The sequence below is a fragment of the Corvus kubaryi genome, unplaced genomic scaffold (assembly GCF_017639235.1).
Source record: "Corvus kubaryi isolate FWS band 111438036 unplaced genomic scaffold, C.kubaryi_AGA036_p1.0 split1-131, whole genome shotgun sequence".
Taxonomy (NCBI): domain Eukaryota; kingdom Metazoa; phylum Chordata; class Aves; order Passeriformes; family Corvidae; genus Corvus; species Corvus kubaryi.
Window position 1 is genome coordinate 21,262,014 of NW_024582073.1, and position 27,453 is coordinate 21,289,466.

The 27,453-nt window shown below is 37.9% G+C and overlaps 1 protein-coding gene across 7 annotated transcripts in view; it reads left to right on the forward strand.

Moving 5' to 3' along the window:
* SORCS2 (sortilin related VPS10 domain containing receptor 2) overlaps positions 1-27,246 on the forward strand; it is a 548,208-nt gene extending 520,962 nt beyond the window's left edge. The window contains exons 23-28 of one of the 7 annotated variants that reach the window (XM_042053480.1): positions 353-478; positions 3,514-3,613; positions 5,138-5,240; positions 14,065-14,222; positions 16,366-16,427; positions 16,784-27,246. In XM_042053480.1, the coding sequence (XP_041909414.1) occupies positions 353-478; positions 3,514-3,613; positions 5,138-5,240; positions 14,065-14,222; positions 16,366-16,427; positions 16,784-16,807 (573 nt within the window). In that variant the 3' untranslated portion in view covers positions 16,808-27,246. Of the gene's footprint in view, positions 1-352; positions 479-3,513; positions 3,614-5,137; positions 5,241-14,064; positions 14,223-16,365; positions 16,446-16,783 lie in introns of all 7 variants that reach the window. The other 6 variants (XM_042053478.1, XM_042053481.1, XM_042053484.1 and 3 more) reach the window with 6 other exon arrangements.
* Positions 27,247-27,453: the final 207 nt, after the last annotated feature.

Below are 27,453 nucleotides of genomic sequence, written 5' to 3' on the forward strand. Positions count from 1 at the left end.
GATCCTAAATCCCTTGGTTGTTTTTTTTTTATGTTACCTTTGAAAATCTCAGCCATTAGAGAGTTTTGACAAAACCTGAAAACCTCTTCATTTTGCTTCTTTTCTTGATGCCACTGAATTACTTTAATGTGATAACAACACTTAGCTCTTCCAATCTTCAAAGAGCAACTCACATTTCCATGTATTTATGTTTGACTTTGTTCATGTTTCACCTTCTAGTGGAATCCTCTTTAAATATTAAGGATCTGAACACTGAAGGCTAGAAGCTGTATGTGGAGTTACTCAAGTATTTTATATAAAACACAAAGTGTGTTTTCCTGTGATTTGCCAGATGCCTTTGTTGTCTTTACAGGAGACCAGTATACCTGAAGAAACTCTCATGACAGTTGTGAAGCCTGGTCTGCCCACAGCTGCTGACTTGCATGTGCTACTACCAGCAAATCAACCAAAAAAGAAGAGAAGCATAACTAGTGATAAGGTAACCAGAACAATGCACATCTGCCTAGGACAGTCTTCATCCTGTTTTGCAATAAGTGGCTGTACTCTCATTGTCTTTATATGAAATTAAGAGATGATCCCTACCTATATAAAGATCTCACTCCCACCTGACAAGATACACGAATGCTACAGCAGGTATATTTGCTGTGTTTGACAGTGCACAGACCAGCAGCTGCCTACATTTCTGTTTTTATATTACTGCTAATAGACATTGCTTTAGATATTGATATGTGCATATAAATTTGTTGATTTAGACTTGAATGGCACAAATTCCTATAAAATGTGTTATATCAGAATTGATTGTGACTCAAGAAATATCCTGAAAATATACCCTATGCAAATGACCTTAGAAGCAATAGCTTCTATTAGGTCAACAGGAAAATACTCATGTTGTCATATGTTTAAAGATTCCTTGCATTCTCTTCTGTTACTAGAAGAAAATTAAAGGTTTTTATTATGAGTCAGTGGAAGGATGTGCTTTGTCACGCTGCTCATGCCAGTTCTCAAAATCAGTGTTGTGACACTTTTGTGAGGACTCAGCAATGCAGAATGTTTTCTGCACATTTGGAGGAGGTGTCCCAGAAACCCTTAACATAGACATAGTTAAAAAATTTCTTCCCTTAAAGAGAACCTCTTTGTTCTCGGTTGAAAACCATTTAGATTTGGGAATATTACATTATTTCAGAAAGATTAAAGGCAATAATTTCTTGTTCAGGCAGAGAACACCTGCTTGCCGGAGATTTTATTGGTGCTTTACATGAAGTGTTGGGATGTAATACTGTTTATTAAGTTAGCCATATAGAGTAGGAATCATTACTGATAGAAGTAGCCATCAATAACAAAGATGGTAAGTAAGTTGTCAGTGTAGTACGAGGAGCCCTTTGGAAAATTCTGAAATTTGGTCCCACTCTGACAAGAGCCCTTTTTGTTTCAAATACATGCATGAAGAAATAAGAGCTGACTATGATTTAACCTGCTTTAAGAACACAGAAATTTCAAAAGTATTCCATTCTAATTATTGACTCCAGAGAAGACTTGGTTGCTTAATTTATGCTCATCTATTACATTTCTAATGTCAGGTGGGATGAGTCCAGGTGAAAGAGTCAATTAAAGTACAATTAAACTAAAATCTGGAAAACAGGGGCTCTGAGGAAGATTTCTATCCAGACAAAATCATTTTCATGAAAATTCCCAGTGAGTTGCTTTGGCAAAAAGGGAAAGTGAGAACCCAAGATGTATAAGTGGGTAAGAGTTTGAATGGTGTCATTATTTTTCATTCTTTTACATTCTTATAATGCAGGAGCCATTGTGTTCACATGTTCAAATATTGTCATTGTAAATGATATTGAAAAGGAAGATGGAAAATTCAAATGCTGGTATAAGAACCTTAACTTAGGAAGTCTAGAGAGGAGCTCCAAAGACTGCATTTGTTTTTTAAGATGTTGGAGAGGTGGCAGCACCATGCTCAGTAAATACCTTGGAGCAGAAAAATAAAAACCCACAAGCACTGAAAAAACCATCAGTCTCCCAGTGAAATAACTAAGCCAGAACCTTTGGATGGATTCACATGAGATTCAAATTTTTGACCTGAGGACATGTTGTTCATATAGATTTGGGTGGGAACCCGGAAGTGGGGAGTTAAATAACGAACAAGTCTTAATCAGTTAAGCAAAAACCACAGCAAATGTTGGGTTCCTTAGGAACCTGCCAGGAAAATATGAGGAGTCAAAAGTTATGGAGCTCAGAAATTTCGTTTACTGGCTGTAAGTCAGATTGACCTAAAGTAGTTGTCCCTCTTGCACTATATGCCATGAACACATGAATGAACCTGGATTGATACGAAGAAACTTTATTTCATTGGTAGCAGCATCACTTTAAAGCTTCCTAGTCAGTAGAGTTGTCATATTCGTTATCTTTTCAGGCTTTGGGCAACAAGATAAATACTTAGGAGCAATCTGCTGTAATTGTCTTGTGAAATAACTGAAGCCATGCTCACTTCACCCTTATGTTGAGTCATTCCCACATAAAAGAATGTAATAAAGTCAGTGGAATGGCTTCAGAAGTTAGATATTTCTCAAAAAGAATGATGATATTTGAACTTTTGTATAGTGTCTGTCCATAATATGAGAGGGACTACAGGGATTTTTATCCATTATACTTCAAAAGCTTGTCAAAGATGAGCATAATTGATAATATCATACAAGAAGTTACTTGTGAATGTTTCATGGATATAATGCAAATTTCTAATTTGGCATCCTCTGGGAAGTTGTGTCCCAAATTATAAGGCATAGAGTATGAAACTAGATTTGATCTTTTAGAAAATTGACCATGTTGAAGACACAAGCAAGTAGAAGATATAATTCAGACAATTTGTCATCTGGGGTTAGGATCTGATGGTATATTTAATGGTTCTGCTCCATAAAAATATGAGAGACCATAATTCACTATGCTCTATCCACTGGAGGCAAATGGGAGGAATACCGATTTTTTTTTCCACATGGATGAATGTATATATTTCTGTGGGATATTGTTAAAAATTAGCTATAAATGGAATTCATTCCATTACAGGTAAGGCGATAAGGTAAATTATGACATGCAGTTCATTATTAAATAGCAGTTACTTTTTATAGCAGCAAATCCAAAGTGACATCACAGGTTTTCTTCTGATAAGTTAGAAGAATGGGGAGTTTTTAAGATGGATTGTGCATTGTGTGAGTTATGACCCAGGTAAACCCAATAGCGCGTGCAAATTACTTGCTGTCTGTCACATACTGGGTAAACATAAAGACTTGGGTAATCAAAAAGATTTGGCTATAAAATTTTGACATTTTCAGCTTTTATGTCTTCTGGAGTTTTGCTTAATTTTTAAATATTGAATTTCTTGTAGATTTCAGCTCATCAGTGACAAGTGCTTTTACCATTTAAAGAACCAGAGGTTTTCCTTTTAAAAACATTGAGTGCCTCAAAGTGGAACAGAGCACAAGACATCTGACATTCTCTCTGTTGTATTTTCAGAGAATAGCAGCTATAAAGCAGGCCCTGAATGCACACAACATCAGTTTCTTTCTGAGGGGAGGATACTGGGTCTTAGTGACTTTAGCTGACTCCGGTTCAGGTAAATATTTAAAAGAAGCTATCAACAGACCAACTTTTGGATGCCTGTTTGAGTTCTAATAATTTAAGGAGAAAATCTTCATGTCAATATATATGTGTATGTATAACACGTGTATATACTTACTTGGTACTTGTTACATATAAATAAACACACATATATATATGAGTTTGTGTGTATATATATATGTTAATATATACATACGCATACACGTATATATGTATACATTTTCATTTGGTCATTGTTAACGACCAAATTTTTTTTATGTTTCCATTTTTTCATACCTCGTCATTTGTATCACAAGCTTTTTCCTTTTTCTGTGTAACCACAACATAAAGTAAATACCGCTATTGTACAAAATAGTGCCCTGAAGGAAGAGCCAACCAGGCTTCAAAAAACTCATCTGGTGATCTAAAGGCATTTTAGGCTGCACTGGCTGCTAAGAAAGCAGAGCTTCTTTGCCCTTATATCAGCCATTAACTCTGCTGCTGTAACTACACGGGTCTAACACAGGCTTGCTGCATCTCTGCCATGTATCTCTGATCTTTGAATCAACTAATGGGAAGATTGCTGTAAAAGCTCCACATTGCTCATCCTGTCCTGAGATAAATTATGTTTTTTCTCTGTTTAAAACAAACGGAAATGGGGCAGGGGCAGGAGGAGTTGTGTGCCTTTCCTGCTTCCCTGGATTCACTGTTGATGGAAACTGGCTGAAGAGAGTATGTGTGCATACATGTTTGTATTTTGAACAGAGAGATGTTAAAATGATGTTTTAACCAGAAAGTTCAGCTTTTACTTGAATCTTCTGTTAGAATGTCCTGTAATTTTTGTTTGTGTATTATCTTCCATAATATATCCTTCTTTATTAATTTCAGTGTGTTGTGGGAGAACAGCTTTAGCCAGCCACAATCAATTTATGTAAATGCTGGTGTGATGTTTTTTCTGTCAGCTCTCTGTAGAAGACAAAGCTCTTTTATCTAATTGCTAATGTAGAATTGTGCTACAGTCTCACTGTGGTACCTCGTCTTGTGTAAAGGGCTGACATTCGTTTGCCAGCACAAAAGGGATTGAAAGAAGCCCATGTTCATTCCAGCCATTACCAGTATATGACCTTGATGAGTTCATTTGTTGTTCAGAGCCTTAGTTTCTCCATCTGTGAAATTAATACAGCTCTGCTTTTGCAAAGCTTGTACTTAGGGTGTATGATAATTTACTATGATAACTTCAGATTCCCATAAAAAAACCCAAACAACCACTGAGTATGCAAATAATTGAATCATCAGGATCTTGAGTTTTCCTGTTTGTTGCTTTCTTTTTTTAAAATGGGTCCTCTGTCCTTCAGAAACAAGTTACCAATTAATTCTGTGGTTTTGCCTTTCTGAAGAAGCCACAGATATAGTGAAAAGAAGAGGTTGCAAAAATAACAACCAATGTTTTTGACCTGACAGTTAAATAGAAAAGAAGGCTCAAGAATGTGAATGATGTGGAAGGCAACATGCAAAACTGTTCTTTTATTTTGTGTTTCAGACTCTCAGAGGATTGGAGGAGGCAGTGGCTACTGGGCTATTGTGGTTCTCTTTGTTATTTGTCTAGTTGCAGTCGGGGCTTTCATCCTCTACAAGTTCAAAAGGCAAGTGAACCTTAACCAATATATGCATTTTAAGAATTAGATTTATCCATAGATTAGCAAGACAGAGTATGTTATTTGAAAAGAAGATTTCTTGAAGAATTGCAAGAAGTATACCACTTTGAAAATCATGTTTTTCTGAACTTTACAGACATCAAGGTACTACACTGATGCTTGTTTCACTTGCAGTGTTCCAAGATAAATATCGATATGGAAACTATGGAGAGTTTGTTCATTTTGTCTAAATAATACCATCAAGAATCAACTGAACTAAAATATTATTCCTGATTAATTCCCTTCTCATTACTTGTAACAGCTATGAATAAGCTAAAACGATTGGGACAGGGAGTGCATCTGCAATGCTGATTTGCTTAAAATGTAGTTTTATCAAAGCATGTAATGCTCTGGGGCTTCTCTTTGCACACATTACATTTTAATTGCTGAGGCAATGCTATGGAGAATGACTGACAGAAAGAGATTAGCGTTAATTTGGCACTAGAGGGTGTGGAGGGAAGAAATATTTCTGCAAGCAGCCTTTATGTGGAGCATATTCTCAAAACTGAGCCATGCCAGCCTTGGACAGTCCAATATATCTTTAATCTGTAATTGGTTTTAATCCGAGCTGCTGTGCAATTTAAATAATTTGTTCTTGTTCATGGGACAGTATCATTGTCTATCCTACTGGTATTCTGTATCTCTGGGGCATTCAGAAGCTGTTGGGTTTGAGTATACTGGAAACAGGCCTTCATCATCATCATCAGCTCCTGTTGTCCTTCCTCAGAGAGGATTCATACTGATTTGCCTCATTTTTTAATGGGTGATTTTTATTTAAAATAAATACAAATTTATAGAACTAGGAGCAACCTTAAGTTTGTGACAGCAGTAAATGTAGCTAGCATTAAGTAAGGGTTTGTTTAGCTAAAGTATTTTTATGTCAATAGAGAAAAGCCCCTTTTTTCTCAAGCATCTAAATTTTTTAGAGTTCGTAGTGACTGATTGCGTTAAAGGACAAAGCACAGATTACTATATCAGACTGTCTACAATGGAATAAAAATCCATTTTTCTATTTTAGGTGCCTGAAGAGAGGAAAGACATAAAAATGGTTGATGTGATATAATTATATTATTTTAATAGCAATACAATGGAGGATTTTCTATTTGTGTTTGGATCATAGAACTTCCTTGTGATATCTTTTAAAAGCTATCTGATTTATATCTTTTATTAGCTCTTAAATGAGAGCAATTAAATAACAGACACAATTACCGCATGGTAGAAGAAGTATAAAATATTCAGGAAAAGAATAAAAACAGTCTTCCTTGAGTTCTTTCTAAAATGCCCAATGAACCATCACTTTTATTAAGGAGGAAAATATAGTACAATTTCCAAATTGTGAGCTTTAATGTCTCTCACACTTCGGTATGTAATTTGTGAAAATCATTTGCATTTACATTTTTGGGGGGTAATTTAGATGCAAGTGAGGACTATTATTAGATATATTCAAAAGTTTGTGGGTAGCCTAAAAACTGCTGTTGGCACTGATGAATGAACATGCAGTAGTATTCAATTTTAGTCTGTATCTTATCTGTTTCTGAGATATTTGAAAGAATTATTTTTAAATATTCCTGCTAAGCTTTTCAAAAATGACAATTTTTTGGTTGCATCCTTCATTTGAAATTTCTTCTTCAAAGAATATTGAGCACCTAATCAGTGAGTGCTACGTTTCAAAAATCACTTTTTCCCCATGGGCTCCCTGTGAACTCCTGTCCCACCCGAATCTTTAATCCCTTTTGAAAAGTCTTTCCTTTGTTTATGGAGATGGTTGGTGCATTGCTGGATCCTCATGGAGTACTTGTTGGGAGTACAGTCCCTTTAAAGTCAGTACAGTGAGTACATAAGTTGACAAACTGGTCCACAGGGACTGAGGCTATGAAATGAATGTGCTTTATAGATATAAAAGTTGCAAGTTATAATGCACAAAGGCAGCTTCTCAATATTATATGGCTGGGTATTAAAAATTAATTTTCTGAAAGAATGCCATAGGCAACAAAAAATGTTCAATTCTAGCTGATAATTTCAGAATTACTGTGGCCTACGGTAACTCAGATAACTTGGGGAAATAAAAATACGATTTAGTTCCACAGAGGAAATTACAGATTTGTAAAGTGTTGAAATGATAATACTGTCCATAATTATGATGTATGATTTAAAAAACTAAGGAGGAGATGGAAGACATTTGGTGGTGCATTCCCTTCATTCATCTAGATTAATAGAAGGGCTAAAACTCCTTTTTCCCTACATCAGTGAAATTTTTATTGATCCTAGTTTTATCACTACACTGGTGGGGTCTACAGGACCTGCAGCTGGCATTGGAGCACATGCAAAGCAGGTGGTTTGCAAGAGATTGTATGACCATGTCTTGGGCTGCTGTCTCTCTCTTTCTCTCTCTTTGCTGGCTCAAAGTTAAGTTTGATACCTGCAAAGATGTAAGATGGAAAAACTGGCTTGCAAAATAAGAGTGTGACTGGTTTGGCAGGGAGGTTGCAGCTTCATACGATGGAGCATGTCTATCCATTTGCAATGACAGAGTTCATGACTTGTGATGAAAAAGGGAGAGAAAACAGCAGGCTTTTGTGTAGACCTACAGCTTTGATAGAAAATGCGAAATATGCCCAAACTGCCCCAAGGTTTCTAAATGCTGAGGCTCCTTGTCCCCAAGCATGATCACCTGCCCAAATTATTCCTGAAGTTCATGTCATAAGAACTTGGGTCTTAATTCACACTAATTTTGTCATACTGAGCTGGGAAATGAAAGATGGTGTTGACAAGACATCAGAGACTAATCCAACACCTCGTTTTTTACTAATCTTTCATGAGTAATGAAACTTGCTGCTCCTGTTTAAAAAAAATTTATCATTTTTTGAAAACTGCAATATTCAGTACTAAAAATTGGTGTCCCTGACAAGAAGTAAATCTAACAAAATTAGTTTGGGTGAGAGCAGTGATCTAAAAATAACAATCCTGCATAAGTCTGATGATTCATATGCAGAAAAAGGAAAGAGTATTTCATCTAATTAGGTAGGGGGGTAGGGGAAAAGCAGAGGCAGATTCATATAGAGGTAGTGGGATTTTGGCTGATTAGTTACATGCGTAGTACAAACCAATGCCTTCTCCTTGCTCCTCAAGGGATGCCCATTAAATAGAAAAGATGTAAATTTTATAATTTCCCACTGCTCTAATCAAGTCTAAAATTTTATAATCTGCTGGATAACCAGAGCTGTCATGGCTGTCTAGGTAATGATTAGGTGACTGTAGGTCACATCTGTTCTGATATGCCCTAATCCCAAATACTTAAGCATTGACTAGGAAGTCTGTTTCCCTCTGTTTTCACATGCTGTAAAATTGCAAGCATTTATCATTTCATGTCTTCATTCATGGACCTCACCCACCCCCCACCCCCCCTTTATCTGATGGTTGCTTTGTGCAAAACAGGTGCTGGAGTCCCCAGAGCTCATGAGGTGACTCCTGGCAATCCCGAGCGTGGTTTGTTGCTTTAGATAAAGGAAAAAAATAAAAAAAGCCAAAATGTTTTGAGAAACACAGGGGTTTGATCCTTTGTTATCAGAGTAGATAAGGACTTCAGATGAGGGCTACTTTTACTCTGTAAATGGCAAGTAAATTTTAAATGATAAATGTGATTGATTTTTAAAAACTAATTGTAATGGTGTCTGACAAATGAGCTGTTTGATTTATCTGAGCTATTGGTTTAGATAGTTTAGGGGAGGAATTTTGGGCATGACAGCAAGGAGCAAGGGCTCATTCCTTGCTGGTGAACCAGTCTGTGCAGGATGGGGCAGTGCTGTCAGCAGACGGGGGTGGTGGGCAAGCCACGAGTAAAGAGCCTTTGCTCTGCTCTGCTCTCACTTCCTGAGTATGGCAATCACCAAGTGGGTGCCTCGTGCAAACAACATGTTGCAATACTCACTAGTATGCTCCAGTTGTTTAAGCATCCAGGTAAAATGGACTGCAGCTGCTTCTTTTGCCCACAACAATATGAAGCAGCTGGAAAATATTTTTGAACAATCCAGGGCTATTTCTTAATGCGAGTCTGGGATCTGCATGTATTTTTTCTATACCATACCATCTTTACTTTGGTTCAGTACAAACACACTTCTTCCGTTCCCTTTGAAACAGTGTTTGTATTTTTTTGTGGTTTTCAAGCTTCCATCCAGAAAAGATTTCTTCATCCTCTCAAAAACAGCTTTATGGTGTGGGGTCCTGGGCAACAGTATAGAGAAGGGAAATAGCACTGTCTGTACCAGGCAAAGTGGAGGAAAGGAAAATTATATTTTAGCCACATCAAAGCTGCTATGTAATCATCATGTTACTAGAGGAAGATCTGAAATCATCCTTTTCTTATTTTTCATTTCTGCATAACAGCAGGATATTAGAGTAGCCAAACCAGAGCAAATAGTTGTCTTTTGTACTTATGTATTTTACCTGATTAATTGCAGCAAATTCTATTCTCTGAAAGAGTATGAAAATCTTCATCTTTTAATTTGTATGAAAACTACTACTGATGTACTGAAAGCTGCATACATTGTTTTCACGAATCAGTGTGAATCCTCTTCGTCCAGATTTATACAATTTTGTATGTATTCCTTTTCTGCCTGCTACTATCAAGTACCAATTTTGGTAAATGAACCCCCTCCTGGGTCATTTCCACAATCTGGAGAGGAACTGTGTTATCTTTCTGCCTCATTGACTTACTATCTCATTTTTGGTCTCTGAAGAAAAGCTATCTCTTTTTCCCACCTTGCTTATACTGCTTTTATGTTCCATGAGAGCAAGCTTAGTCCCAATCCATGCCTTTTAGTGATAAAAAAACAACCACTAATTTATTGTTCCATAATATTTTATAAAAACTTCCTCAGAAATCAAAGTAATAGCATGCAGAAAAGATTTCTGAAATGAAAGAGGCAAGTATATCAGGAGTGCCTTAAAGCACAAAGTCAGTCATCTGAACATTAATCCAAATACAATAAAGTCAACACCACAATAAAGTATTCTATTTAATGGATTATTATTGTTGTTATTTTTATTTAAGTTCCAAGACAATGCTACATTATTCCATATTCTTTGCAATGTAAATATGTTCTTTTTTTTATACTGAACAGAATTTTAATCAAGCCTCTGGAAAATGAATGAAGTTGCATAAAGGAGAATGAATACTTTTTTCCATAAAGAAGGAATTGAAAGCCAAACAAACTAGAGATTAAATGAGTAGGAATCAATATCTCATCCCCTCCCCTGCTGTTCCTTCCTGCTGAACATTTTTATGTGCAAACAGTTTGGGGTATGAACTGATTAGAATTTGTGAATATAGGAAGGGAAAAAGAAGTACTTTCTGGAATATCTTCTAAAAGGTGTGGGGCCTGTAGATCTTGGTGAAAACCATGTGCTGTGATGTTCTTTAGTAGTGCTGTGCAGAATTACTTCTCTAGCTCCTATTTTTATGGTCCTCAAAGCAGGCATAATATTTCTTCTTTTTCGTGATTGAAATAAAATGCTACAGGAAAAACAAAAGAAACTAAAAATATAAACCATGGAGTGCTGCTCAGCAGAGGTAATTGTCTCCAGTGATGGATGTGAAGCACATGCATTTTGCAGATGAAGAGTAAACCCCCCAAAGAAACTATTGCATAATCTTCTTGTCTGTTTTCTAAATGTGCTTTCAATTTTCATGTTGCTGATACAAATCTCTTGGGTCAAATTTTGTGTCTTGTCATGTTTTCACAGTAGTCTTTTATGCAGACCCAAGCATTTCAGCTCTGCCTGCTTCAAACACTTACATTGGACCCAACATTAACTCTTTCCTGAAGAAGAGCAAAGCACATCGGGGTACACTAGAGTTTTTCTCTGTATAAATAGGTGTAGCAGCCTCCTTTCTGCATTTTACAGCAGTGAGAAGCACTGGAAAATTGTCAGAATCAGGCCCATCTTTAGTGAGGATCCAGTATCCACATCCTATGTCATCCCACAGTGTGGTTGAGTCTTGTAAACAGAACATCCGGCACACGTGTTAAAAATGCCTCTTGAAAAGGCTTGGACTATCCTTTTCTTCAGGGTGGTTGAGTGAGTTCCTTGTAAAACTGAACCAATATGAAACACAGAGAGATCTCTGTAGTGTGTAAAAGGTCTAATGCCTACAGTACATGTCTCCTCAAGACTTCTGATATTCTCCTTCCCCCAGCACACAATGTTACAGTCTTTCCCATGTAAGTGTGAGGAGCAAAGGAAAGCACGCAAGTACAGAGTACCTCTGCTTTATACCTTCCCCAAAGGATCTGTACTTAGTAGGATTGGGGCCAATAAGCCAAGTGAGAAATAACAGCTCACACCTTTTCTCATTTTATTCTTAAACCATAAGGAAATGCTCCTAGCCACGATATATTTAATGGTTATTTGTGAACTTGAGAGGTTTCCTCATTCTTCCTGAATATGTTTACTAGTATGTGTTGTGCTCATGGTTATCTCTAACTAGTAAGTTGTGCAGGGGGCATGAGTTGAAGCCTCAGGATTAACACCAAAGGACACACTTTGTTGACCTGGTTTCATACAGGTCCCAGCAGCAGTCACACTAGCAGCTCTTCTCCTTTTACTTAACTGCAGAGGTGTGATGTGCCATATGGGTTTGAGATGTTTAACATTTTTATTATGTCAAAATTGTTTTGATAATGCCATTGATACTACTACAGCCTGTCAGAAATAAGGGAACCTTCTGAGAAGGTTATTATAATTTTTGTAGAAACATATGTGCTAATTCTGTAGATGTGTTACAGAGACACTCTTCTGGGTTTTGTCTCCCTTAGGCATTTGATGGTGGGCTGAAAGTGAGCAGTTTGACAGGTTTCATGCGGGTCTGATTGAGAGAATACTGTTTTCCACATGACCAGTTTCATTACCAGACACATTAGAAGCAGTTATGGGCCCTAGAGAAAAAAAAAACAAAATTAATTATCTAATGTATTTCTTTTGGTAATGAGGAATGTCCTTTCTTTCAAAATGGCTTTTTTTATCCATGTAATGAAAGGAGAGTGATGCAGGGCTTGGCTTTATGTGTATGTTTTTGTTGGAAGAGCGCTCAGACAGCATTGTGTCATCAGACTTTCTTTCCATCCTTGTCCTTTCCATTTGGCTTTGTACTGCTTATAAATAATGGGATAAAATACCTAACTTTTAGAGATATAATTTAGTGTGTGTGTGTATACATATGCCTATACAGATATGTGTGTTTGTGTAGATATATAGGACTCAATTTATCTTTTGGATAGTTCAGATTAAAGGGAGATTATCTTCAGTCATCTTTCATTTCTTAGTAATTTCCATTTATCCTTATTACTTTGATGCAATGAATTTGCTTTTCAGAATAGTTTGCTACAGTAACTTCTTTATCTCAAACCAAAATGGTGCCCCTTGCGAAAGATAGCTTCTTGTGAAATGACATTTAAAACAGATCATCTTCAAAAGCCTTGAGAAAACAGAGTAATCTGTGTATTTATCCAGCTTTCAAACTGCTGCTGTAATGTGGAGCAGGAGATGGTTGCTTTTAGAGAGATGCCTAATAATTAGTGTCACTTTTTCTATTTTCTCACTATCTAAAGGGGCTCAGCAGAAACCACAGCTGTTCAACCCTGTATTCTCTTTTCTTCTTGTTGTCTGCCCATTGCAATAATCTGGGTTTAAGCACAGCCTTTGACAGCCATGATCTGCTGTCATGCTGATCAAGCTGTCAAGCAGCTTCTGGCACTGTAGGAAATGGAGCCTAGAGCCTGCAGCTCCCTAATCTGAAGTGTCTGCTTGGTGCTTGGGAAAGGATGTCCTTATGTGCCTAGGCAGACTGCAGGTGAACACAGCTACAGTGCAAAGTGTATGGCTCTTGAGAAATGTTTAAACCATAAAATCTGCTGCAAAGTGAGCAGTCCCTGATTTTTCCCTTTGAGTTTACAAGGTCTAATTTAAATTAATCTAGTTAAGAGCCCTGTATCAATATTAAGTGTTAAGCCTCCCAGTCTCAGCCATGGTGCTAATTGTTTATTAGAGGCATTTAATAAGGTGCTTTTTGTTTCTCTAGATTCCAGTCAGAGTGAGTGAATTATTGTCTCTTGTAGAGAGGTCTTCTAATTCATCTGTTCCAGTTCAGACTTTATACTCTGTCTCCTTCAGTGCTGCCTGCTTAACTTAACCAACCTCCCCTGTCTTGTGCCCTTATGAATGCCTGTTTACCTTCTTACTCCTTGTCCCTTGGTCCTGGCCTCTTGGCTCTGCTCCTTTCCATTCCCTGTCTCCTAGACTTCTGACTTTTTCTCCTTGACTCTGACTGACTGTGAGTGCCATCTGACGCCATCACACTTCAATGTCAGCCCGTCTCCTCAGGGAGACACGATGATGATTGCAACCAAACTTAATGTATGTGAAAACACCTGGGACCAAGAATGAACACCCACTGGGCCCTTTTATTGCTCGAATTCTTAAAACAGTTTTTCTCTGGCTTTAGTAATTTTTTTCAACATTGTCCATTGCCTGTCAATCCTAGAAACTGATGCTTAAATATTATCTTAGTATGAACATCATGATAAGGCAGTTACATAAAACTGAGAACAAAGAGTTGGTAAATTTAGGTTGTGATCACAAAATTAAGGAAGAATGGCATTGGTGATGATTTTTTATTCTGGAATGACTTTGCTCTGCTGGAGCTCTGCTCTGATGCCAGTGTGTGTGTGGCACAAAAGAACTCCATCCCAAAATTTTTTCTTCTTGTCCCATTTAGGAAACTGCCAGGCAGAAATGTCTACGCACAGATGCACAATGAAAAAGAGCAGGAGATGACAAGCCCTGTTAATCACAGTGAGGACACCCAGAACATCATCCAGGGTGAGGAGTTTATTGATGATGATCTGGACTCTCAAACACTAGGTAACGCAAGAGGTAACTTTGCTTTTAGTTTATCAATTTTCATAAGAAGTTGATTTTTAATTGATGTTTGTTTTCATTTTAGTTCTTTTTCATTTTCTGTTCAGTCTCGAAAAGATGTTACAAATGGTAACACCACTAACAAGGGGTTACCTCAATCACCTTCTTTTGGCTTGCTTGAGATACAGCCTAATGTATGGATGATGTGCTATATAGAGCATGAGTACAGAGATGGTAGTTTAATGTCAGGAGACTGACTTGGACAATTTTAGAGATAAATTATATTTGGTAGAATGGGATATAATCTGCAACAGTCAAATTCACTCAATAATCCCCTCAATTAGTGGAAAATTGAGTTTAGGCCGGAAGGATTTGTGGAGTCAATGCTTCTGTGATTTCAGATGGATTGTATGGAGATCCATTGCTTTATTTGCCTTCATATTCCGATGGCGTTTAAAGTTTTTGTGATCAGAAACATTAAATTTATTCATGTATAAAAAGTATCATAAGTCTTCCTTAATTTAGATGTTGATTTTCTACTATTCATAAGGCAGTTATAAAGAACCCATGAGGGAAATTTCTGTGAGCATCTCTCAGTGCAAATTATTTCAGTGTCAGGTGGAAGTGTATATCCTAGCACCCTGTGGTTAGTTTTAATGCAACATGGAGTGCTGATCTATAATACATTGTCTTCAGGCTGCTTTCAGGTCACAGTCTGAAAAGTGTAGGACAATGTAAAAAACACCCAGTTCCATTTTGGCACATTTTGTGAAAATAAATCAGATGATCCAAAGCCTTTGGGATTTGTAGCAGTAGATTGATGGTGTGAAAGGCAACTGTAATATCTTCATGAACCCCAAGGAAGAAGATGTGTTTTAGCTGCACTCAAGGTACCCTGGGGAAGACAGAACCTGGTCAGAGGAGAGATTTCTTTTTCTTGGGCTTCTTTCACCCTTTTGTTTGTTGTCAATGTCTTTATTTCCATTTGCTGAACTGTGTGCTGCTTCTAGGTTCTTGGAGGTGTTAGCTTTGAACGCAAGGGAAGAATCCAGCCTCTTGCTTTGCTTTGTGTATTTCTATCTCTTCTTTGACAACTTTGTTTATGAGTATCACTGTGTTTTCATTCTGATTTTGCAAGACAACTGTTAGTGCCCTCCTGACTTTACCGGAGTTAGTTCCAAAAACAAACCTGGAAAAACAAAATCTGTGTTAAAATTGTTTGGTCAGCTCATCTCCAGGGTCTTTAGAGGAGAAGCTGAATGCTAACAAAGTCCTTGCAGACATGCCTATTAAAGTGGAGCATTCAAACACCTCTAGTAAGGTACAAAAGCATAACTTCTTTTAACGGTAGAAAATCCCTTATGGTTTGTTTAAAAGAAGGCAGCTTGGGATGCTCTAATAAAGAAATACTGCCCTGATTTGTAACATATTTAGAATTAATCTCTGCTTGCCCTGCACTCTTTACTCAGAGAAAAAAAAATCTTCCATATGAGCAGAGAATTATTTTAGGGTTAAAGAGTACAAGATCATGATGTTTTGATGTCACAAGACAGCAAATGTGATCTCAAGGTTATTTGTGCTTCTGCCAGCTTGTGTGCAGCAGCAGACTTTCCAGGAGAGCGTAAAAAGCTCGAATTTGTGGATCATAATCATGCATATTTGTCAGCTACAGTACAGCTTTTAGACAGAAGATGTTATTTAATACATAAAACTACACTCCTGCTCACTCTACTGTTTTGTTATTTGCAATACTTTCCACTAGCTCCGGTATTGCTCAGTACTGCCAAGAAAATATTCCTGTTAATGATACTCTATTTTATCTGGCTTAGACTATAAAACATGTTATAATCCCTGCTTTATATTAAATTCTGGTTTACGACATTATTTGCAGAAGGTTCCTATGCCATGGAGTTCCCTTCTAGTTCTGGTGAGCTTTCTCCCTCCCTCTTGGGAGATGTCAGTAGCCGCCTCCGCTCCATGCACAGCAGGGAGATACAGGCCTGGGTTTCTGTTTGTTCTCTCTTCTCATAACTTTTGAATTTCCACAGTACAGTATTTCCAGACTCACCCATCCACTTTTTTTGTTTTCTATATATTTTATGTTGCCTACTTTATCGCAACCCCCACCTTGGGACTCCTCAACACCATTACCTTGCAGTGACTCCTTCTGGGAGAAGTGGCAACTTGAACAGCTACAGAGTTCCCTTATTGCTGATGCCGGTCAGTGTCCAGTCCCAGGTCAGTGGCATGTCGAATGGACGCCTCAGGTTCCATTCTCCTCCCTCACCTGCACCCCTCAAGACAACTACACCTTTATAAGCCACAAAGAGAACCAACTTATGCTGTCACTGGGATAGAAACCCTAGGAATTCACCACAAATCCACCACCATGAGCAAAAGCTTTGTGCAAAAGTGTGCTGTAGGTACATGGAGCTGTTGCACCAACCTTCACCTGACCTGTTGTTTGATAAAGCCACTCTCTTATGCAATTGACTTGTCCCTGCAATAAAAGGGGGATTTATTGTGGAGTACCTGAAATACACTAATGTTGGCCTTTTGTTTCTATGTTTTCCTAGGCAATCACTCAGGCGTGGTTTTGAGCATCAACTCCAGAGAGATGCACAGTTACCTGGTTAGCTGATATTTGCAGCTGAACACAAAACCCAAAAGACTCTTCTCTGTACCGTTTTATTTTTCCCTGGAGATGTCCCAAAATTGCAGATATGGCTGTAAATGCTGATGGAGAGGAGGTTTCTTACTGGTCCTGTGGAAAAAAGCGTCCATCATCAGTTACCAAGGACGAAGGACAATATGTCTTGTGTTCACTCTGTGGCCTGGGAACTCATTACAATTGAAACTCAAACTATGGTAGCAAATTTGTAGCCCTAGGCACCTTCAATGCCACCTTATTTCTTTTCTGTATATGCTCTATTTCTTTATGTTTATTTTTAGAATGATTGACTGTAACTTTTTAATTATATTTTTAGTTGAGGTATTCAGCGGAAGGCTGGGAGTCTTCAGCCCAAAAAAGGTGATTTTTACACTAGTGACTAGACCAGAACAGATGGTTTGATCACAATGACAAGTTTTTTAGGAGGCCAAGTGTTTCTGTATGGGAAAGGACTGAGGGAGAGAAAAATGCACTCCTAGCTGAGACAAGCTCTTAACTTAAGCATACATGAGACAATCTAACAAATTTAGGCTTAGGTCCTTCTGAGGATTAAAGGAAGTAAAATGTTAATTAGTATATCTCATAATATACAATAATGCTCTTGTAAGTGTAGCAAGTCCTGACAAGCTATCAGCACGAGTATCTCCCCCCAGTCCCATCACATGTGAAAGAAAAACACCAGCTTGATGCTATTTCCAGACCAGGTGCCTTCACTTGTGGACAGTCATTTTAGTTGCTCTTTTCTCCTGAGTGAGCCCCCCTAGGGTGATGGCAGCTGCCAGATGAGTTGTCCTGTTAAACCCTAGGCAGGTGGCCTGTCTCTTCTTAAATTTCCAGAGAGTGTAAATACCTCTTTTACGTAGCTTTCTTTTTATTGTTATTTTTTAAAAACTTCCTCTAAGGGCAGCGGGGTGGGTCAGAACTCTCCTCTGGGAAGGGCTGGGTAGCACCACCATCTCCTTCCCATGGCATCCCTGTTTGGAATTTCCTCTGGCTCTTTTCCCTTGCTGGTGGGAGTGGGCAAACCCTAGCCTGACCTTTTCCGCTTGGATTGGTTTGACAATCCAAAGGGTCATGGGGATGATGGGAAGGGATTTAGAGCTTCCTGTTTCCTTCCCATCTCCACAGGGTGTCTCAGTCCACTGCCCCCTTTTTCTGCAGGGAGGGCAGGGGAAGGGCTTCTGGAGGAGCTGCCTGCAGAACGGCTTGTGAGTTGGGCCCTTGTTTCCTAATCCCAGTTTTGTGAGTTGGGTCAGAGTTTCCTAGTCTTGACCTCTGTATCCCCAGGGAATGGCAACGCAGTGAATCCACGCTCCTCTTGTCTTTTCTCTTTGGTTTATTTTAGCCATGTAGAAAAACAAGTGTGGTGTGGTGAGTTCAAATGTCTGGCATCCTGTGTGTCACAGCTGCCTGGGATTAGGATGCTTCTCTCAGAAACCTATATAATCTCTTCACTTTTTGCCTTTCATAGAGAATAACTTGTACTCACTGAATGTCTTACTGATGGTAGTGACAAGCTCACACACACCTTGTTTAAGAAGGATACAGATAGCGCATCATCCAGAATATGCAAACAGAAAATAATGGATGCTAGTCAAATAGAAAAGAACTGTCTTAAAATCGGTGTGTGCATTGGAATCATTCTTCCATGTAGCTGTGAATATATTATCATCAAATGCAGCAGTTTGAAATACAGTAATTCAGTGTAGTACTGTAGGCTCTCATAAACCCCATAGGATGTATGTAAAGCACAAGAAAACCTAGATTATAAACTTACTGTAAGGAATTAGGTGGAAAAGTTAGAGTGAAGATTCTGAAACTGCTCAGGAAAATAATTACAAAAATTCTAAAATTTCTGCCTATTTAGTTGTATAGTGCCATGTAAACTTATTAACAGAGAAGCAATGCCCTAGCTGACTGTTGTATGCCAGACTGCGGAAATCCAAGGTCTTAAATGTATCTATCTGAGTCTGGGTTTCTTGAAGAGAAGTGCATATACAAAATGTGCTGTGAATTGGAAACTCTTGGGATCATTGCACCAGTGGCTTTCCCTCCTCACCAGCTCCTCTTGCTTTTTCTAGTGGAAATAAGCTGGAGCAGAGAATAAAATAGCATTGCAAACATCTTACTTGTTCCTGTGAAATAAATCTGAAATAAGTTGTTTGTATAGGGCAGGTGAGTGGCAAACCAGCTTCATGGACAAGGAACGGGATGGAAGCTCCAGCTTGGAGTTGTTCTCGCATGGTTAGTCTGATTGGCAAAGGGCTCTGTTGGAACTGGGTCACACATCTAACTTACGCTTTAACAGCTACTTTTATACATTTAATTCAGGGTGATTTGTGTCTCTGATCACAGGAGTCTTTTGGAACACGCTAGAATATTTAACTGCTTGGTACTCTAATTAACACTTAGCACAATTTAGTGCCTGTAACAATTTTTTCTGATGCTTACTAATTTGATTCATGCAGCACTCATGTGAGGTTGATTTGTCATATCTTAAAAACATGGTTTTCTAAAGACATGTTGGTATTGCCATAACTGTATTAATAATACCCAGCAGATAATAAAGGAAGCCTTTGATTTCCTCACAAGAATAACTTTAAAATGAATTATTTTAAAACTGAGAAAGTACTATTACCATTTTTTCATTCATGGTGTCTTGGTTTATCTGTAAATGAAAAGACTCACTAGTGCTAGTTCTCAAATCTCTTGAACTACATCCATGATATCTTAACTTTTTATCCTTTATATATATCTAAAATCCTGATACATCAGTATTCAGAAACACAGAGTTGCTTCTATGCACAAGTGCTAGTCACACACGTGTGCACACACACATACAGTATTTGTACGTATTTTAGTTTTTTTTTTTCGTGGGGAAGGGTGATGTGGTGGCCAAGAAGCAGAAGATGACTGTCAGATACCTGGATTCTGTACCCAGACGTTGAGCAAGTTGCTTGTCTCAGTTTCCCCACCTATAAGATAGGGCTGATAGTAATTACCTACCTCACACAGGTATTGTGAGGCTAAGTTAATTACTGTTTGTTCAGGATCATCAGAGTGAAAGAATTTTGTGGGCATAAATTATTAATTGTTTATCTTTCTTTGTTTTACTTGTAATTATCATTGTTCTTAAAAGTACTCTACTGAAACCAGCTGCAATTAGGTATAAATGTTAAAAATGCATAATCCAAAAAAGGTGCATCACTGGTAAAAAAAGAAAAAAGAAGGTAATTTTATTTAAACACTGCTATTGGAACATACTGTTACGTGGTAGCACTGCAATATTGGCTGCGATTTTGCTGTTACACACTAGTATTGTCAACTCCTCTGCATTGTTATTTGATAAAAAACCTTATAAAAATGGGTACAGTGGTATTTATCAGCACTGATATTGAACTATACTGAAACCAAAAAAACTGGCAGTGTATTGGCCTCATTGGCCTCTTTTGGCCTTCTTAAAATCTGGTGTATTTGCAATTTCAAAAACACCCTGTACTTTTCAGAGTGCTCCAAGCAGTATGATCTGAAGCATTCTAACAGACCCATCAAGATTTACAGCTGTTACCTTTGCTTTCTCTTTCAACATTGAATGTTTTATATGGCTTTGGATCAGCCTGTCCATATAAAGTACTCAGAAATGCTCAGAGGACATTTAGGGAAAATGCACAGAGTGTTAATTAATTTTTCAATAATATAAGCAATATAAACCAGTGCATATTTTTATACTCTGTAGAAGAGGGTGGTGGAAATGGCTGTGAAGAAAAAGAAGGTACCAGCCTGAGGCGAGATGTTGTTATCTATAATTCACATCCAATTTCTTGGAACTCTTTTAAGATATTCTCATTGAATTATATCCTTCTTGATGAGTTTTCTTCTTTCAATGACCAGCGTAATGAGGAGTTAGCTGTTTATTCATATAAAGTAGATGATTTGTTAACTAACTGTCCTATAGAAAAAGACAAATCAGTGCTTTGCCATCAGTAGTTCCTAGTGCAAAGCAAGTTTCAGCTGACATGAGTATCTGTGTTTTCAGACCAATGAGACATTCCTTTAGTGGGGAGACTCTACTGCTGTCTGCTGTATCTTCAATAGAGGTCAATAGAATGAAACTGCAGTAGTTTCCATCCTCCTTACACAAAGACATGCTCAAAGAAATGTGTGGGAAAAAGAAAACCTTTATAATAAATTAAATACATGCATTTGGTTGCAGTAGCTTTTTGATGATGAACCAGAGGTTCTGATAAGTTTTGAATTTCTAGTGTTATTTCATGTCAATGTTTCTAAGTAGATAGAATCGATGACAATTTCAGTCATAGATTTTTCCTATGTTTTCTATTAAAAAGTTTTGTAATTTTTCATTAATGAGACTTCAGGGGAAAAGAGAGACTAAAAATTTTATTTCGTTTCACAGCCCCTGCCAGCTGGAGTTATTATAGTTGTTTTATTGTATATTGATTGATACCACTGTATTGTTTCCATCTTCATTTTTATTTCAGCATTTTAGATGAAAGCAAGTGCCCATTTCTCTCAAAATATTGGCTTTCCACCAGGAAGAAATTTATAAGCATTTACCTTTATAAATCTTGATTTTTGAGATGCAAAATTCTGTTTTGTCTTTTAAGTCCATCCAAAAAGCTGCTCCCTGGCTCATTTTCTCTGTTTTAGTCCCAGTTGCATATTGCTTCTACAACTTTCTTGGAGACTGGCACATAGCCAGTACTAGTCTGAGAAAATCTAAAACTTTTGTTAGAATGGGATTTAATTGACTATAAGTAAGGTCTGCTCAGATCATTTTCTTAATGTTAAGTTTGAATTTTCATGTTCCATATTTCCTTTCAGTATCTTAGCATTTGCCCTCTATGATATTTAAATGTATTTTTATTCCTGTGATGTTTTTGACTTATTTTTAGACTATAATCATCAAAGTGACAAATAACTCAGACCCCCAGTTAGCTTTTGCAATTAATAGCCTAACCCTGCAGTCTCTGGGAAATGTCAAGCTGTGCCCTCTCAATGTTTTAATCTTCTATCCCAAGCTGTCCCTTCTACCCAACCGATCACCTCAGCTGCATTGGCTCCAGTTTTCTGTGCACCCTCGGATTGGATGGGGTGCAGAAGGGTTGCTCCATGTTGAGATGGCCCAGAGCTGCCCATTTTCCAAATCTGGATGGGAATGTCATGCAGACAAAGGTTTTTTTGTTCTTGCTTTTCAAGTGTGTTGCATAAGCAGAGAGGATCCATTATTGTGGAAAGAAGAACCTGTAATGGTACTTCAGGCTGCTCTGGAGGCTAAAGAATGCAGCCTCTTGGAATATTTTTCCATTGAAATTGATACGTACAGCGAGTTAGTTTCATGATTTTTAATATGTGAGGTCTCATTTCTGTAAGTCTTCAGTCCCAGCTTTTTTCCTCCTGTTAAATGGAGTAGCAAATTACTTAAGCTATGAATTGTGGAGCCATGTATGACTTCCATTCTTTTCATCCCTTTCTTTTCCTTATGTGAAGCTTGTCAGCATTACTGTTTCCAGCTAATTTACATGCTGGTAGCTGAAATGATCTTCTGTAAGAGAGTATCTAACATAAGAAATACCGGAAGGCTTAGAAATATGTACTCTGAAATGCAACGACAGAGCTGTGTGAAAAAATCCTTATCAGAGAGCTGTTATGGTTTGCATTAAATACTTTTTAATAGTATCTCTAGAAATACATATTCTTAATTGCAAACTCTTTGCCTTTCTCTCCTTCCAGATTGATTTTCTTTCAGAAGCAACATTTACTAGCCCTGAAAGGAAGTGCATTCTTTCCCTTACACAAGTAATTTTGCTTGATATTATTTCCTTGCAACACTTGCATTTCACACAAAATTCATCTGTATTGATCAGACTTGATTTCTGTGTTTCTGTAGAATTTGCATCTTTACACTGATTACTTGCAATACAGTGGACATAAAGCCCTGTTGAGCAGCAATAATACAAGCGGCAGGACCTGGCACTGCTTAAATAATATGCCTTTTTTGCATGTATTTTTAATGGTATGATGAGTATATTAATCACCAGGAAGGCCAGGCCTTCCAAATAACTTCCTTAGAATGTCTTATATTTCTATGTTACTAATTTCAGCCATATTTTGATACTTATATTTAGTTCTTTCTGACAGTGTCTGCTCTTGCAGATCAAAGCAAAAGAATTGGCTTATTCACTTTTTAAAAGAAGTATTAATTCACACTGCTTATTGATTAAAACAGTTTAAAACGGAAATCTTTCTGATATGGTGAAAGAGATACTTTTTAATGAGGACAGCTCATATAGGAAAACAGCAGGCTTATTTCCATGTGGCTTTTGAGATATTCTTGTTATGGATTCTGAATAGAAAGGACTGTGCAGAAGAAGCAGAACCCCAAACATCAGTAATATGCACATAGGCAGTTTGCAAATGGTAAAACTAGTCCAAAGGAGAATATTTTAATATACCACCTCTATGTCTCAGATTCACATCAGGACCTTTAAATGGTTAAAATGACAGAATATCTTCACAAACCACATGCCCAGGGAATTGCCAAATTCATTGGCTCCATATACTTGTGAATACACTCCTCTCTTTGGGGATAATCTTTTGAGATGCTGAAGTAGCAAATTGTTCAGGAAGTCACCTGCATTTTTTAACACTTCCAAATAGTTGGTGAAACTTTACAGAAAAAGAGCGCCCAAATTTCCACTCTTTTTCTGTATCTTCTTCTTCCCTCTTTTGTTCTCTTTCACTATTGCTGCTGTTTGTGGCTCTGCCTTGCCTGGCTTCTCCATATATATGTTCTCTACAGTCCACTTTTTCTCCCTTGCTTTTTGTTCTATGTTCCTGTCTGTGTTTTTATTTGGATATGCACCCTACCATGTCCTGACCGATAGCAAGAAGAATCACAATCTCTTCCCCATTCCTGCCTCTCCACTAAGCTCTGCTGTATTATCTGGATCAATGATGTTCCCTGTGCTTTGTGTCACTGCAGTCCATACTTCCTGTTTCTTTCCCACTTTAGTATCTTTTAATCCTTTCAGCTTTAATTTTGTCTCTCATTTTCTCTAAATCTTCCTGGAACTCTTATCTTTTGCCTTTCAAGAACTTCTCTCAGATGTTCATCCCAGAGAATACATGCTTCTAGTTTGAGATGTGGATGAGTATTATACTCCCTGAAAGAATAAAAACCAGCATTTCCTCTCTCACCAGTGTATATATTGATTTTGCCATTGGTCTGTAGTGAAATTATATATTTAATTGGCAGAGCTCTATCTGTTATCTCCCAAATATCTTCCTCTGCCTCATTTTGGGTTACAGTCTGGGACAAGGTGCTCCCATGAGTTTCCTGGAGCACAGCAAGGGGTGGCTTGCTTTGCCAGCCTTGCAGTCTGGCAGGTACAGAATTGCAGCAAAGTTGGGTAGAGACACTTTGCCAGACCATTGGGCTGCATTTGTATTTCAGTATGGGAAATGCTGAGACCTAACCTCAGACACAGCCTTTTAGAGAAATTGTTACAAACCAAAGCTGAAGAATAGGTGAAGTAAAGAGAATCCTTTGTTAATAGAGGGTTGGGAGCAATTGGAGTTGACAGGTTTATGGAATGGGTCTGTGCGAAACCTTTTCTAGAGGCCAGGGAAAATGGCTTGGATTCAAGTTCCATAAAACACAAACTTAAGCAAAGTCACCAGCTAGATTTGGCAGAATTGTCATGCTGGAGGAGCTTGGAGAATTTAGTGGGAATAAGATCACTGAAAAGCTCAGCGGTATCTTTGAAGGGATGCCTGTGTTAGGGAGTGTACGTGAGAGAGATGTGGGAGGGAGGGGACCACAAGACTAAACAGGACAAGGAAAAACAGGGAGAAAGTCAGTGCTACCAGTGTGTATGATTTTACCACACATTGTTGATTTTGTTTTGCTTAAGCCTTGAAGCTTACTTTAATTTGTAATGGCAACTATTTTTAGTTTTGTTGGTTGCACGCAGAGACTTTAAACCATGAGTCTAAATTGATGCAGCATGAGGAACATGCAAAATTATCAACATCTCTACCCATAATTTAAGACAGGTCTGGCTCACAGCAGCATTCCACCTGAGGTGCATGGAAAAGATATTGCTTTTGGAGCCAAGATGCCTATGTGTGCTCCAGGTGACTGTGGGTCATTTGCTAATGGTGTTCCTCCCTAGCACAGCACTGAGCTAGGAGACAAGGGAGAAGAATTATTTTATAGTCTGCATCTTGCATTTATACCGTTTAAATGTAATTTGCTGGAATGCCTCTATGAACTGTAATTTTATAATGTTTAAAGAAGATGAATGGAGTTGGTGTATCATTCCTGAGGGTAAACACCAGTGACTGGAGTTTACTGAACATGTGACTAGAAATTTTAATTTTAGGAACAGAGAGTTCCTCCATTTCATATACACACCAGGCCTTTGAGTACAGATCCTTTTTTTCATTTGTCACTGACAGGCTGTGATTGATTTCCTCATGGGTGTAAAGTCATAGTTTGCACTTGCTGCAGTGCAGAAGGCCCTGGAAGGAAAACAATCAAATGGAGAAGTATACCTGAATTCTGCTCTCTTGATCCCAGTCTTGTCTACGTTGCTTTTCTCTGATTGTCATAAAGCCAATAAACTGGGCTGATGTCAAAAGGTGATTAACTAATTTTCATCCTCTTCTGTGTGGTTGAGAAAAAATAAATACAAGAAATTTGCAGAGGAATAGTGGATTGGAAGAGGGTGGGGAACTTAATCATCTGTCAGAGTACTTTGGGAAACTTCCACTTTTTATGTTTTACTTACCACTTATTTTTACAAATATGTACAGTTCCTGTGATTTACCTTTCTGTTAAACTTTGATAGGTTTCTTTGCAGAAGGTGCTTTTAAAGAATACCACCCTAGTGCATTGCAACTGTGGGTTTAGGAGGCATCAGGTATTGCCCTTCCTCACCTAAATTAAATTAACCTAGTATAATTGCTCTGCATTTATGAAGCAGCACTAGGAATATTGCTTCATCCTATATTGGAAGAATATTTGGAGAGATGAGAGTTGGAATGAGAGAATTTTCCTTTTTAAGAGTAAAGGATGGAATTACAGTGCATCCATGGCTGCTCCAGCATAGGTGGTTGCAAAATCTCTCAGTCCAGATTCAGACAGCTAAATATAGATTCTGCTGGCATTACTCATGAAAACAAAAGGACAAAAACATGGTAATTTAACCAAGCCTAAATCGTATTTAGTGGCTAATTAGAGCTGCAGCTCTTGGTAGGTATATGAAAGCCAATAAATAAAACTAGACTTGACATATGTCTTGTGAAGATTCACAAAGCATTTCTCGCTACCCTGTTGTTTATGTGGAACATCATTTATTTGGCATTGCAGGGCCAAATTCTACCCTAGTTTATGGCCATGCAGTTCCACAGACATTATCAGTTCAGCTTTGTGTTACAGAAGAATTTCTTCCACGATGAATTTGAAAAGCAACTGCAGGTTAAAATCAGTCTTCTCAACTGCACCTGTGCTTACACAGGTTACTGACTGATTTCCATGGTAATTTTTACTCCCATGGTTAGCATGAGAGTTCTTTGGATAGATTTGTAAGCTAATTACAACCAAGGTAGAACTGAATTTTTTAACTACTTGTGACCGCTTTGTCAGTAAATGCTTAGCACTGTATCCAACCAGATTTTTCACCCAGGGTTTATTCCACTCCATGTGAAGGCTCTTAGCAGTCATCAGTATGCTATAACCCCTACCTTTAACATACATGACTACACAGTCCTCTCCTTCTGCCTTTGCACATTGTAGTATTTTTGAAAACAGAACATGCCTTCTCCTTATTTTGTTTCAGGTGACCTTGGCTTTAAGCAGGTTTCTTTGTATACAGTAACAGGGCTCAAGTGAAGAATGAAATAAATCCATAACTGGTGCATTGTCATAAATGGGGAAAAGTGTTATTTGTATATTTTTGTAAATATGTAACATTTAATGGCAGTTTTGTAGTGACGTGCTGTTTTTGAGAAAAAGAAACAAATATATGTTTGAATATGCTTGACGTAACACTTAACTGTGATTCAATTGCACAAGTAATAGCTTAATCAAAAAGTCTTGTGCAATATGTAGTGCACACACATAACCAAGTATCTGTTAGTGATCCACAAGCAAGTTTTGGCAACTTTTAACAATGGTGATGAACTGTGCAGTACAGATTATCACGGTCTCTTTCAGCTTCCAAACATGTAGCAGGCAAACTACTGTATACGTACCTGTGTACTCCACTGCATCCAAAGGTATGCACTTGTCCTGAGAACCTGCACTCCAGGTTTTTCTTTAATAAAATTTGGTTCTAAACTATCGATTGCTTTGTTTTTCTTTTGAAGCCTTTCATGGGGTTTGTGGAGGGGAAATAGTTTAACCAGTCCCCAAGAGTTTGTGTGTGTTCTGTCAGTAGTTAGCAGCAAACTACTCAACTCAGCAACACTGAGCTCAAAGGCTGCAGCAAACCTTCCTCCTCCTCTTTAGCCACTCCACTTCATCCTCCTACACTGCAGCTCGGCTCCATT